General features: G+C 40.9%; 1 protein-coding gene across 1 annotated transcript in view; it reads right to left on the bottom strand.

Moving 5' to 3' along the window:
- RYR3 (ryanodine receptor 3) overlaps positions 1-13,952 on the bottom strand; it is a gene marked incomplete at its 5' end in the record, with an annotated part of 211,225 nt that overhangs the window by 158,361 nt on the left and 38,912 nt on the right. The window contains 3 exons of the mRNA XM_008584044.1: positions 7,855-7,992; positions 8,976-9,078; positions 13,500-13,700. Of these exons, the coding sequence (XP_008582266.1) occupies positions 7,855-7,992; positions 8,976-9,078; positions 13,500-13,700 (442 nt within the window). The remainder of the gene's footprint in view (positions 1-7,854; positions 7,993-8,975; positions 9,079-13,499; positions 13,701-13,952) is intronic.

Below are 13,952 nucleotides of genomic sequence, written 5' to 3'. Positions count from 1 at the left end.
GCACCAGGTACGGTGCCTCCTGACCCTGTCCACTACTGGCCGTGGACACCACAAAACTGCCCCAGTCATTCTGTCCTAGCAGCCCTAGAACCTGGCTCTCAGGGGGGGCTACGTGTAGGTAGTCTCATAGCAGTTGGATATTTCTGCTACATCTGTTTCTAAATTTCCCTCCCTCAGTATTTTTCTTTGGCTTGAGCCTCCACACCTGTAAGGGTGGAAACAAGTGTAGAAGCAAAATGCTTCACCCCCAGGCCTGTTAACCTAGCCGGCTGGACACCCTTCACTGTCGGAGGCAGCCTGCAATCCACCAACGAAACTGCACTTCAGTGCTTCCAACCCGATCCTGCCAGACCTTCTCAGTAGCCTCAGGGGGTCTCATCCATCACATGGAGATCATTAGCCTGTTGTTTTGAAATCGGTCAACCAGCCTCATAATTACTTTCTCAAAATATCCAGACTATGAAATGACCGGTGGTGATGACGGAGAAAAGGGCACAGAGAGGACAGAGGATGTTTGCTGCTGTGCTGGGGAGAGAAACCCCTGAAATGAAGATGGAGCAGAGAAGGGACAGCAAAGGACTCAGGGTACTGAGGTCCCTGTCTTTAGTCTGTGGGGAAAGTAAACAAATTGCTTTTATTTCAGTTTCTGTGCCTATATTAGCTCATTTCTGTTGCTTACAACAGAATACCTGAAACTGGGTAATTTATAAAGAAATGAAAATTATTTCTTACAGTTTCTGAGGCTGGGAAGTCCACAGTCCAGCAGGCACATCTGCTGAGGGCCTTCCTCTGGGTGGGATTCTCTACAGGGTCCCATGGTGACAAGGGTATCACATGGTGAGAGAATGGTAAGACTGGCAGCTAACCTGCTCACTCCCTCTCCTTATAAAGCCATCAGAACCACACCCATGACCACCCATTAAACCAGCAGCCCATTACTCCATGAATGGATCAATCCATTCATGAGGGCACAGTCCTCATGATCCAATCACCTCTCAAGGGCCCCACCTTTTAAATACCCTAATTGGATTTCCCACCCTCTTAACATTGTTCCAGTGGGGATCAAGTTTCCCACACATGAACTTTCAGGGGACACACCTGACCTCTAGCAGTGTCTACTCAGTATGGACAGTAAATCAATTGTGAGGCAAGCTCCCATGTATCTTAGGTATCTGTGCTTTCCTGTCCCCTCCCTCCACCCCAGCGGTCCCCCTTCCCAGGCACCTCTGCAACTGGGAAAAGCAGGGTCCTGGATATGAAGCATGATTCAAATCTTGGCTTCTTTCTTACTTGTTACAAGGCCTTGTCTAAATTATTTTGCCTCTCTCAGGCTTAGTTGACTAGTGTGTAAAATGCGAACTTGGGGTCACTCTGCTTGGTTGTCTGTTGTGAGGGTGAAGCCAAACGAAGGAACTGAAGTGTCCAGCATAGTACCTGGCACAAAGCAGGCACTTGGTAAATGTTAGCTTTTTCTCTCTCCTGAGAACCAAGCTCTCTTCTCCATCACTAAACCACAGGGGCTGATGTGTTTATTTTTATTTTTTATTATTTTGTGACATGTGTTAATTAAACAGATTGCAGATACCCATTATGCATCTATTACTGTGAAGTACCAGCCTGGGAGCCAAATATGATGACTTCTGCTATGCAAGGTGCTTAATGCCTCGGATTCTCCATTCTCTCACCTCTAAGCCAGGGCTAATGATGCCTTTTTGTCTGCCATGCAAGGCTATCAAGGTGAGTGAGACTACCGGGAAAATGTTCTTGAGACCTTTACGGAGCTAAATTAAAGAAAGGCTCTGTCCTTCCACCTCCTCAACCTCAGTCTGTTAATGCAATTGCCCATCTATCTCTCAGGACCTGTAAAGACTCTTTTTAATGCATTCCTTTTCCTCACGTTTCTAATTGGTTGCCACAATATGCCAACCTTACCTTTACAATGTGTCTGGCATGTGGAATCCACTTTCTGTTGTCACCACCTGTATTAGTTTTCTACTGTTGCTGTGACAAATTCCAACAGACTTTGCAGCTTAAAATGACACAAATTTACCTTCTTACAGTTCTGTGGATCAGAAGTCTCACCCAGAGCTGAGCTAAAATCAAGGTATGGCAAGAAGGTTCTAGGGAGGATCCTTTCCTTGACTTTTCTGTCTTCTAGAAGCTGCTCACATTCCTTGGCTTGTGGCTCCTTCCTCCAGGAAATTTGAGCCAGGTTCTCCTCAAATTGCATCTCTCTCGCTATCTGTTGTCACTTTCTTTCACTTTTAAGGAACCATGTGATTCCTTTGGGTTCACTCCAATGCACCACGATGTTTCCAGCTCACTAGAAACCTTAATTCCATCTGCAACCTAAATTTCCCTTTGCCATGTATCCTAACATATTCACAGCTTCCAGAGATTAGGATGTGGACGTGTTTGGGGACCATCATCTTACTTACCACACCACCCGGACCTCCATGCCTCTAATGTCTCCCCACTGCAGGCAATGGCTATAAAATGTTCTTGAGGACTAAATTATTAATTAAAAGATTATTATCTTGCTAAAATAGTTTGATTAGTGCCTGATACAGTGCCTGATGTATCATAGGTGAAAAATATTTTAATAGCCCAAAATAGTTAAAATTAAGTGCTATGTGCCACGCACACATTTAAGCACTTTGAATATATTAAATAATTCAATATTTACATCAACCCAATGAGGTAAGTATTTATGCTATGATCATTTTATAGATGAGAAACGTAGGCACAGAGAAGCTGTCACATGCTCAGCATCACAGGTGTTATGTGGCAGAGCAAGAAGTTAAGAATGGGCAGTCTAATTCCAGAACACTGTGCTCATAATGTTACGGAGAGGAGTTGCCAAAGGAAATGCAGTCACTTGGAGAGATGGAGAAGTCAGATGATTTATTATGCCAGCAGGCCTCAGGGGAACTAGTGTTCCAAAATCCTGAGCCCCGAATGCAGGCAGAACTGGAGTTATATACTTTTTGGGCAAGCAAGCAAGGTAGCTTTACTATTGGCTCTCTGTCTGTATCCAGGCAGAGTTACTCAAATTGGGGGTCTTTAACAGGTGGTTCTTTGGGTAGGGGGCTTTAACAGGTGGGCGATCTGGGTCACGGAGTCGGGGGATGTGGTTCAGGGGCTTTCTGCAGCGCCAGCTAGAGAGCAACTCTGTCTCTCACACACACAGGAAATCTAACAAGTTGAGGTTTAGTTCAGTCTTTCACTAACACATGAAAATCAAGAACTAACAGGCTTGTAAACCACAGAAACACAGAGCTCAGAAGTGCATTCAGCTGTTAACCCTAAACCTAACTCTAGATATTTTTTTTTACATGTGAGCAGATTCCAACTGCAAAGCTAAAACAAGGATTAAGATAAGGGAGGGACAAGGAATTCAGCCATTACAATTACTACCTCACTATTGTTGAATAAATTAAAGATCTATTCTTCAAGAACCTTTCACAGCCATTGCCTACAGGGCACAGGATGTTACTATATAAATGATACGGATTGAAACTGGACTGAGGTCAACAAAAGTTTGAATTTTTATGTCATTACTGTGTGAGTTTGGAAAACTACTTAATCTGTCCTTACTTTAGTTTCTTAAACTGCAAAATAGGAATAAAATTGTCTACTGCATATTGTTGTGAGAATTAAATGAGGTGATATTTATGGAAGTATTAAGACAGTGCCGAGAACAAAGTGAGTACCTCATAAATGTGAACGCCTCTCTCCCTGCAATTGCAAGGCTGTGTGTTACAAAATACCTTGGTGTAACAGACAGGTAACAGTCTAAGACAGAACGCAGTTGGACCACTGGATTGTTCAGGACACTCTGTGTTCTAACACTACCTTACTTTCCCATTCTATCCCACTGTGTTCCTTTTACAATTCAGCCACTCTGTTGCCACTCCTAGAATATGACTTGAACTCTTCTGCCTCTGAGCCTTTGCTGGAGCATCTTTTTCCATCAAAAATGCCTTTCTCTTCTTATTTTACCTACCTACCTATATTCATTTTTATTTTCTTTCTATTATTTTTTTCTCTTTTCTTTTTTTTACTTCTTTTTTTCACCTATGTATATTTGTCAGGGACACATTCCCAATTCCCTTCTCTGACCAACTAATGTTTTTCTGGTTTTTGTTGTTGTTGTTGTTGTTTTTGGTATGTAAAAATGTATTACTACTGTGTTTATTTCACCACCAAAATTTATGATCTTGTTTTTTCCTTCTTGTGTTTGTATAGGGCCAAAAGAGAGACAATGGCTATTTTGACAACTTTAAAGCAGACTCTAGGAATGGCACTACCAGCATGACCCGTTTGACAGAATTCAGCAGCCAAAACTTTACTGTGGCCACTTACTGTATTTCGTCTACACTTCTATTATACTACATCTGACCTCACAATTATATTGAGTTGCCTATCCATACCCATTTCCATCTTTGTCTGTAAGGTCCCCATTCTCTTCATCTTTGTGAATCTTAAGTGACAAACATGCAGTTGGAGGTCAAAAAGATTTGTGCCACTGAGACAAATGTGGAAACAAGCAAGACGTGCTCCCTGCATGACGACTGAGCCAGTAAGGCAAGAAAACAAGTGTACAATACAAATACCCCAGGTAAGTCATACATGCCCTATTAGAAATTCCACAATATGGCTGGGGCCGGGGGAAGGAGGGTGAGGTTGAAAGAAAGACTTCATGGAGGAGGTGTCTGGGTGCATGTACCTTAGGGAGAGGTTATTTGGAATTGAGAGAAGAGGCATAGAAATACTGTCTGAGCTCCACAGATGTTATCTTAACGTTGTGTGTGAATATTTGTGTTGGGGGCTCAGCAGACGTTCTCTCCTCCTCAGCACTAAACAAGCTGCAGCACTTAGTAGGGAGAGAATTTCTAGGGCTCTTAGGTCATTCAGTGACTGCGCAAGAGCTCACATAAGTAGCAGTTTTGGGGCTTGAAGGGTCCGCAGTCACCTCCAGGGTTACCCGCAGTTCTGATCTTCTTCTTCAGAAGAATGGCCCAGAAGAGTATGTACTACCCAAGCTCTGCTTCAACTGCAGTGTATGAGAAACACTAGCCGAGAATTAACAGGCAAAAAATTTTCCAGGGAATTTTCTGGATTGGGATATGAAAAAAAAAAAGTGACTTAGTATGGCAGGCTGCTATTAGATTATTTTACTTCTTCATTATCATATGATCCTTTAATGATATTGCAACAGCTTTCGTTGACAATATGACTTGGAGTTAATTGAGGCAAATCCTTTTAACATTGAGACAGCTAGTAGAATTCTCATGAGTATCAGGGCATTATTTCTCCCTCTTTCTTAGAAAAGACGAGGTTTTTCTGTGGATCATCTGTCCAACACCAGCTCCTCATAGAGGAAAAGCTGCAGAGTGGCTCACCACCACCTTCTCTGAAAACTCTGAGTCCAGGTTTTTAGTTTGGTTGACTTTTCAGTGTTAAAACTTTTAATTTTGTTGTGTTCATATTTCCTACATATAATGATGCATCACAGTATTGAGTTACCTCACAGATATAGTAAGTAAGATGAAAAGACAGTGATTTTTAAAAGCCATTTTCCATGTGGGTACTTGTGTTGGGGCTCATGATGTACACACTGACAAATTCTTTGTCAAACTTCATGGTATGGGGGAAGAGTATGGTACAATGGAATGAGTCAGAAGATCTGAGTTCAAGTCATAGCGTCACTCACTTTAGTTATCCTAGACAGGTGACAATCGGTCACTTGGAAATTTGGGGGGAACCAGATGAGGGTGGAAAGAATAAATAAATGAACAAATATCCCTTAATTCTTCTGAGCCCTACTTCTCTCAACTACACAATGGGGTGAAAAAAATTAACAGAAGTAAACTAACATATGTGGAGGTATTTGGTAAATGGTCAATTCACTATAGAATGTTATTATTATTATCTACACTTTTATTTTTTATCAAATGCAAGGGTATGAGAAACCGGATAAGCAACAACATGGACAATTGAACCAATACTTTAGAGGATTTTGACCTAACCTTGCATCTGGCTATACATTCAGAAACATTGCTTCCATTTGATCAAATTAAACATAATTTTTGAGGGGGGTGGTGGTGAAACCATTTCCAAGAATTTATCTTAAAATGTTAGCCCTGAGTGAGGGGATCTATGTCTCTGGAACACTTGGCAGGGAACACACATGCTGACCACCAGAAGCGCTTGACCACCTTGACCATTTCCTCTATTTCTGGGATCCCAGAACACTGATGACACAAAGCTTGAGCCTCTCAGAAGGGAAGCAGCGTGGGGTGAAGACAGGAAACTCATACTGGGTTGGCCTCTCAGGTGTGCACGTTCTTCCAAAACAGACAGAATGGGGTCTGTCTGCTTGAGGCCCGAGGTAGCTGCAGACTGCAACCCTTGGGGCCTGAACACCATTCTCAGAGTTAGGGAGACTTCACAGAGGTAGATGTCAAGTGATTTCATCTGATGGACTCCATCTCACCTGAAATTGCTCACCTTATAGGAGCCCCAGTCATAATTTACTGTTAGAAAGGAGGTCACAAAGAAGCACCCACTTTCAAAATAGACTCTCAGGTGTAATATAGGAGACATACAAGGGTACTTCAAAAAGTTCACAGAAAAGAATTAAAAGATAATATGAATCTTTCCATGAACTTTTTGAAGCATGCTTGTATGGGTTAGCTCAGTCTACTTTGAGTTCTGCTTTTACAGTAACCACATAGGGCATCTAAACTCACATTTTTTGTGTGGCTGTAGAATCCGGCTGGCATGTCCTGCTGGCATGTCCTCACCAAAGACCCACCCTTCCCGTGGTGACTGATATGACTGATCAAAAGTTGCCAGTACCAAGTCCCCCAGAGGCTTCAGCACTTCCACTGATAAATGGTGAGGATTTGTTCCTCTCAGAGAAGTTCTGATGAAGATGAATGGTCAATACAAAGGGCAATAAGATATATGAACCCTAAAGTAAGGTTTTCAGACAGACCAATCGTATCTTGACAGTCTGTTGCTCTAGTCTGTGATTTGGAAGTGTATTCCAAGATGGATAGGAAGAGCGAATGAGATCAAAGGCAACTATATTAAACCTGGGAAATTCCTTCTTCAGACAAATGATAAAGTTGCTGAATCTGCACCAAGGAGAAGAATGATTATATGTAATACTCAGACAATCTTCCTCTTGAAATGTTAATGGCTTAGAGACAGTCAACTGCCCTGCAGAACAAATTATGATCTTGTTTCAACTTGCGTCAAAATGGTAAGAGTCATCTATAGTATAAAACATTAGAGAAATGAATTTAGATAAGCCTTGGCCTTGTTGAAAAATCAAATTCCTTTAGGATGCTGCGTTATTAATATCATAGTCGAAAACCAGAAATAATGACACCCCCAACCCCACATCCTATTTCCTTGAAAAAACCCTCTTACTATTATTTTATTTTCTCATTGGAGCAATTTTCCATGCTAAGGAACCACAAACAGAAGTGACAGAAATGACAACGGTTAAAAAAGGAAGACTCTGAAAACGTTAAATAAAGGAGAACAGAAATTTGTTTACACACATTTCTAAGTAGACAGCCAATTAGAGCAGACACCAAGCCATCGATCTCTTAGTTTTTAGAAGAGTCTGAAAGTAAGTCCCTTCAATCAGAAAAAAGGCAGGGCCCAAAATACACAACAGTAACTATCAGCAGCTACAACATAATACTCAGATACTTCCTTTGAAGTTAAGTAGCCCGTACATATTTTACAGTGTTTGTTAGAAAGCCAATTACCCTAATTAAGTCTTGGAAGTGCACAGGGTTGGGAGTACCATGACTAATAGTCACTGTCACTTACTAGGGCATCTCTCCTCCTCCTCCGCTGGCTGCTCCTTCTCTGGCTTGGGTGGGCCTTTGATTTTATACACCAAGGCACAGAGTTTTCCTGTCCAGGAGCTATCTTCCTCCTCCTCCTCCTCTTCCTCCAGGGGAACTCCTAGCAAGTCACAGAACAGAGTGGAAACCTCAAACAGTACATGAAATCATTGTGTGTTAGAAAGAATAAAAAAACCTACTTCCTATCCTTCTGGAACTTTCTAAATACACTATAGTCAGCCTCCCATAAACACCTACCTACATTTTGTCTTTCAAGAAGTTCTTTTTTTAAAAAAGATAATCTCCTGTGTATAAAAATATCAAGTAATTTTAGTCCCAAGACTTTTTTAAAATTCCATTTATTTATTTATTTTTTTGGCAACTGGCTGGTTGGCCAGTACAAGGATTAAACCCCGCACGTTGGTTTTATCAGCACCATGCTCTAACCAACTGAGCTAAGTGGCCAGTCCCTAAGACCTAACTTTTTCTAACCTATATTCAAAGAGGGCTCCAGAGTCTCTAGAAAGAAAGAGTTAACATTGAGTTACTTCAAGTGAAAAGCTCACCTATTACCCATATATTACACCACGTACAAGCAACACAAATACTGAGAGTGATTTAAAACCAGCAGATGCATATTAAAGTAGGGATTGCTGGCTTAGAATTGTTAAGGGCAGAAGTTACAACCTGCACACACACACACGCACACGTACATACACACATACCCTATTATAATAGCTAAAAAGCAAAGGGGATCAGAATTTCAGTTCAGCTGGGAGCAGAGTCCTAACTATCTAGCTTTAATAAAATGGGTGAGGTTTATTTATATAAGGATCAGTTATTTTCCTTCTTCCTCCACAGATCCTGTTCCCTCTTTATATCTCAGCTAAACCACTTCTAGGCAGAAGCAATTTCAGTCATATATTCTGCCGGGATTATCTTCTGTATCTTCTCTGATCCAAGTAATTTGGATAGAGTCACTTCTTGAACAATTTGGATTGTAATTTTAAACACAGAAATAACTTCCTAACCCCCCATAAGCTTTCTAATGAAGAAATAAGAAGCAAACTTTTCTTAGATAAAATCTTTCTCTCAGAAACTTACCACAGTGACTGAGAAGATCCTCATGGAAGTCATACAGCTCTTCCCGGATCTCCTCTGGGCAGGGGCAATTCTCTCCCAGTTGAAAGTTAAGAAGCATGTTGATCTTTGAGGGGCAAAAGAAGAGCGGCTAGTTGATTCTCAGTGTCAGATCTTGCCCTAGACAAACACTTAACATTTTTTTGCAAATTTTACTTGTTTTTTTTTTTCTGTTAAAGTGGCCAACATTTAAAAGTAGTTTTCACTTTTTTTTCCTGATTTTAAAGGTAATTTATTAATTGCACAGTATTTGGAGAATTCCTAAAGAAGATTTACTGCGATCCCACCACTGAAAGGTAACCACCGTTAATACTCTAGTTAATAGCTTCCAGACTTCAGGAATACACACGCAGATTAGGACCATATTCTAGAAACCAGTTTTTAAACTAGTTTTTCACTTAATTTATCTTGAACATTTTCTCATCTTCTTAACCTTATTTTTAAGGTTATACTATATTTAAGTTGTTTCCATTTTTTTGTCCTTATAAATAAAGTTGCTTTGAACTTCCTTTAAAATAATTTTTGTTCACCTCTCTGATTATTTTCTTAGGATAAACTCCTAGAAGAGAAATGACTGGAGCAACAGTTTTGTACATTTTAATGGCTTTTGATATGAATTGCCAAATTGCCCTCCAGAAAGCTCACAACAATTTGCATTATTACCAAATTTATACAAGAGTGTATATTACTTTGCTGTCTCCATTACAGTAATGAGAGTTAACACATTTTCAAGTATTTTCCAATTTAATGGGTGAAAAATGTCATATCCCTGCTGCTTTAATTTGCATTTAATTGGTGAGGTTAAACTTTGTTCCTTCACACATAAAGACGAATTTTATTTCAGATTTTATAAGTTTCCCGTCCATGTTCTTCTTCGATTTTTCTACTGGGTAATTATCTTTTTAAAAATTGATCCTTGAATGCTTTGCATACCTCTGGATTTTTAATTCTTTGTAATACATACTCCAAATATATTTCTCTGTTTTTAGTAAGTTTTAATTTTGTTTACTAGGTTTTATTTTGTTTTGTTTTTGTTTTTGACATGTAGATTTATGTATTGCAGTTAATCTACCATCTTTTTCTTTATGGTTTTGTCTCAAGGATTCTTAACTGTTTTTGCACCGTAGACCTCTCTGACAGGTTGGTGAAACCCACAGAGTGCTTCTCAGATTAATATTTTAAACACATAAAATAAATCATATAGGATTACAAAGAGAAACAATATAATAATATTGAAATCCAATTATCAAAATCATAAAAAAAGAAACTTGTAATATAGTAATATATGCATTTCTTTATTAACTCATTAGATAAAAAGACCTAGTGGCAGGTCTCATAACCACTGTGATCTTGAAATAGTGATGAATGTCAATGATATTTCTAGATACTAACTACTGTAATGTGATATGAAAACATATGCAATTCCTGTTGGTGACAAAGTCAGGTATTTGTTTTGCTGCCTACATTAATAGTAAAAAGAAATGCTACCAGAGATTAGTGAAAATAAAATTGTCATTCACTTTCCTCCCAGGTTCCTGGACCTCTGAATTCTTTCCATGGGCCCATGACAACAGGTCAGCGAACATCTGGAGGGACTGAGGAATATTACAAGATTACTAGAGGTAATCTTGTTCACTTTGCTGTCTTAGTCAGGATAATCCAAACATCTGGCAAAGGGTATTTTCTCTCTGTTTAGAATTTCTAGGTTGAAAAATTTACCATCTCTTATTTAAACCATGAATCTTATTTAACATTACTAGGAAGAACCTTAATCAAAGCTTCTACTGCAAACCATTTTTTTGTAAGTAGGTATAGGTATTGTTTATAATGAGATAGTATCAATAAACAGGTTGAAAAGTTATTTTTGTGGTTGTTCCATGATGTTAACTTGTGGTAATTATATCAACAACATATACTGATAAGTTGCTTATTAAATAAAAATAAGATCTGAGATGTGGTTTGAAAGTCAGAAAACTAATTTCTCTAGTAAAATAACTTTCCTTTGGTGGACACTTAGGAAGCAGTGGCCCACCTGCCTGCAGGGCATAAAACTGAAAGATGAGTCTGAGCAGAGTTTTCTGCTGCAGGTTATACCCTTTAATGAAGTCCTTTTGGAAGTGAAAGGCTGGTTAACTATGCTTAGCTAATTTGCCAACAACCATGGGACTAATCTTAGTCTTACCTTCTTTTGTACTTAATTATATCTCCCAGGTGTGTTTATTTCATCTCTCTAAATACTCTCTGGATATAGGGCTGAAAACTTCTACCTTCTCCCCAAAAGTTGTAGAAGACTGTCACTGTTTTGTAATTCTAATTCCCATGCATCCTGTTTTCCAAGCGATTCCTCATTGCTAGCCTCTGAAATTGATCGAAATCCTCCACATGCTTTGATAATATTAAACTCTTCCTTACGCGGAAAACTCTATGGGTAGTTCTAGAAGTGAATATTTGGGAGGGGCAGCAGATGAGACACCCAAATTTTATAGCAGTTAGTATCCTTTCTTGCATCAGCATTACCTGAAAGCTTGCTACAAATGCAAATTCTCGGTCCTCGCCCTAGACCTACTGAATTAGAAACCCTTGGGATGAGACCAGGCAACCTGTTTTATTAAGCCCTTAAGGTTATTCTCATGTCTGCTCAAGAATCACTGATCTAATACATTAGGGAAGAATTTCTTGAGTTACTGACTTCTGAAGTGATTGCTCAGAAGACTGTTTAGGAGACTGAAGGAGGAGGTGATGGTAGGCCCTGGGGACAGTGGAAGAGAAGGCATGGAGGCAGATGGGGGAAGGGAAGGGTGGCAGCTACTGTCCTTCCAGGAGCCGGGATCACGAGCTACGCCTGTGAGGACAGTGTTAGATGAACAATCCAGGCTGGGTTAAGAAGATGCCAGGAAACAGATGAACTCAACTCACTGGGTCACTGACAGAAGGTCACAGAGCATGGCAGTAGGCGAATGCAAATACCTCTAACACTAAACCTCACGGTGGCTCCCAGAACTCACAGAACGCTCACTCTATGACAGGCATCCTGCTGAGCAATCTAAGCGAATCATCTCGTGGCATCCTCACAAGAACGCTGGGAGAGAGATGCAAACGCTATCCACATCTGCAGCTGAGGAAATGGAGACACAGAGAGGCCATGTGCCCAAGACCACACAGCAAGTGACAGGGAGCTAGGATGGGAACCCTGCAGTCTGAAGCCAGCACCTGTGCTCTGATCACCACGGCATTCTGCCTTCCTGTTGTTCACAAATAGATGAAATGGGGAACATTCACACCCAGTGAAAAGGTCAGTCAAAAGTAGCCTGAGAGCATCTGTAAAGCCTTCAACAACAGTTCCTGGGAGGCGACTGGGGAGACAGCACACTCGTGCACCAGGCACAGTGCAAATATCTATTCCCATCAGTCCAAAGGGCCTTCTCATTTTGTGTCTAGCAAAGGGATATAAACTTTGCCTGCACTTCAGCAAGGCCACTACCATTCAAGTGAATCCTTTAGAAGCCAAGATATGTGGTTCATTTTTAAACTAATATAAATACCTATGCTCTAAAAATAGGTTAGGAAAGTATTCAGATGAAGTTCTGGTTGCACCATTCATACAAAATGGTGTAATTATGATGACAACAATTTATGGATAGGCTGCTTGTTAAATATATATATATATATAAGATCCAAAAGATTTGGTTTCAGAGACAGAACACTGATTTCTTCACTGACAGACCTATCTTCTCCTTTGAATCCTTAGGGAGCGGTGGCCAACCAGTCTGCAGGGTGTAACTGAGCAGCTGAGCAGTGGGATAAATGGAAACTATTATTCAACAAGATGTCCCTCCCTCATTTAGAAGTTTCTCACCAGGATTTTGACTCTTCTCAAGGCAGCCTTCCCATCTAGGTATAGGCTGATCACAAAGTGGGGTATACAAAGAATGAATACAACACATCACAAAAGATGACTCATTGCCAAGTCCCGCTCCCCAGGCTTCACCGGCTTGGGTAGTTTTGTGAGGGTTGCACCACTGGGCAAGGGGGTTTGGACACATTAGATGAGGAGCACTGTGCACCAGCTCTCATAAATTGGGGCACACTGATCACATTCTGCTGGCCTCTGATGCAGAGTTGGTGACTTCTAGAAGGGTTGGCAGAAATACTTCTGAGTGGTGGATTCTGAGGTGACAACTGAATCCCAACAGTGGTCGGTCTTTGACCCAGTAATAGAGGTTTAGGGAGGAGATGGCGAGGGAAGGGAGGAAGCCCCGCCCATTGTGCAGCTCAGAAAGGGTAATTTTTCCACCCCAGACAATTGGCACATGTTCCTCAGTTGTCGTTAGCATAGGACTAGACCTGTCTCCTGGTGTTGCGGTGGGTCTTTTAATCTTCCACAGCTCTTGAGGCTGCCCCGGACACCATAAAGGTTTCATGTGCCCCACTCTGCAGCCTTCGGTTCTTCCCCAGGAACTGGATAGAGGCTCAGGAAGGGATTCTCACCTGTTCCTGCGGGGGTGAGCGGAACTCCCTGGTCTTCCGGGCGGTCAGGGCTGCAGACATGTTCAGGGCCTGCATGAGCTCATTGTAGCGAAACTTCTGATTTGCCTGCAGCTTGGAGACATAAATGTCACCAAATGCCACAATGGCCTCCACTCGGTGCTGTAGCTCACAGTCACAGAGATAGCTGAGGAGCTCACACATCTGTAACAAAAGTACATATATATGCTTATATAACATTTTATGTACATTGGTGAAGCCGTTAGCATCCCCATTTTATAGATGGTAACATTGAGACTTAGACGATTAAAGTAACTTGTCCAGTGTCACACAACCGTAGAGCTATTACTTGAATCTAAGTTGGCCAGGGGGACAACAGGAAAATGAGCTCACTAAAGACAGAGTCAATGTGCTATGGAGAGAGAGAACAGCATTTCTAGGAAAATGTTTTCTCAA

This window comes from Galeopterus variegatus, unplaced genomic scaffold, assembly GCF_000696425.1.
Source record: "Galeopterus variegatus unplaced genomic scaffold, G_variegatus-3.0.2 Scaffold3133, whole genome shotgun sequence".
Lineage (NCBI taxonomy): Eukaryota > Metazoa > Chordata > Mammalia > Dermoptera > Cynocephalidae > Galeopterus > Galeopterus variegatus.
This window is presented reverse-complemented; position numbering and strand designations above follow the sequence as displayed.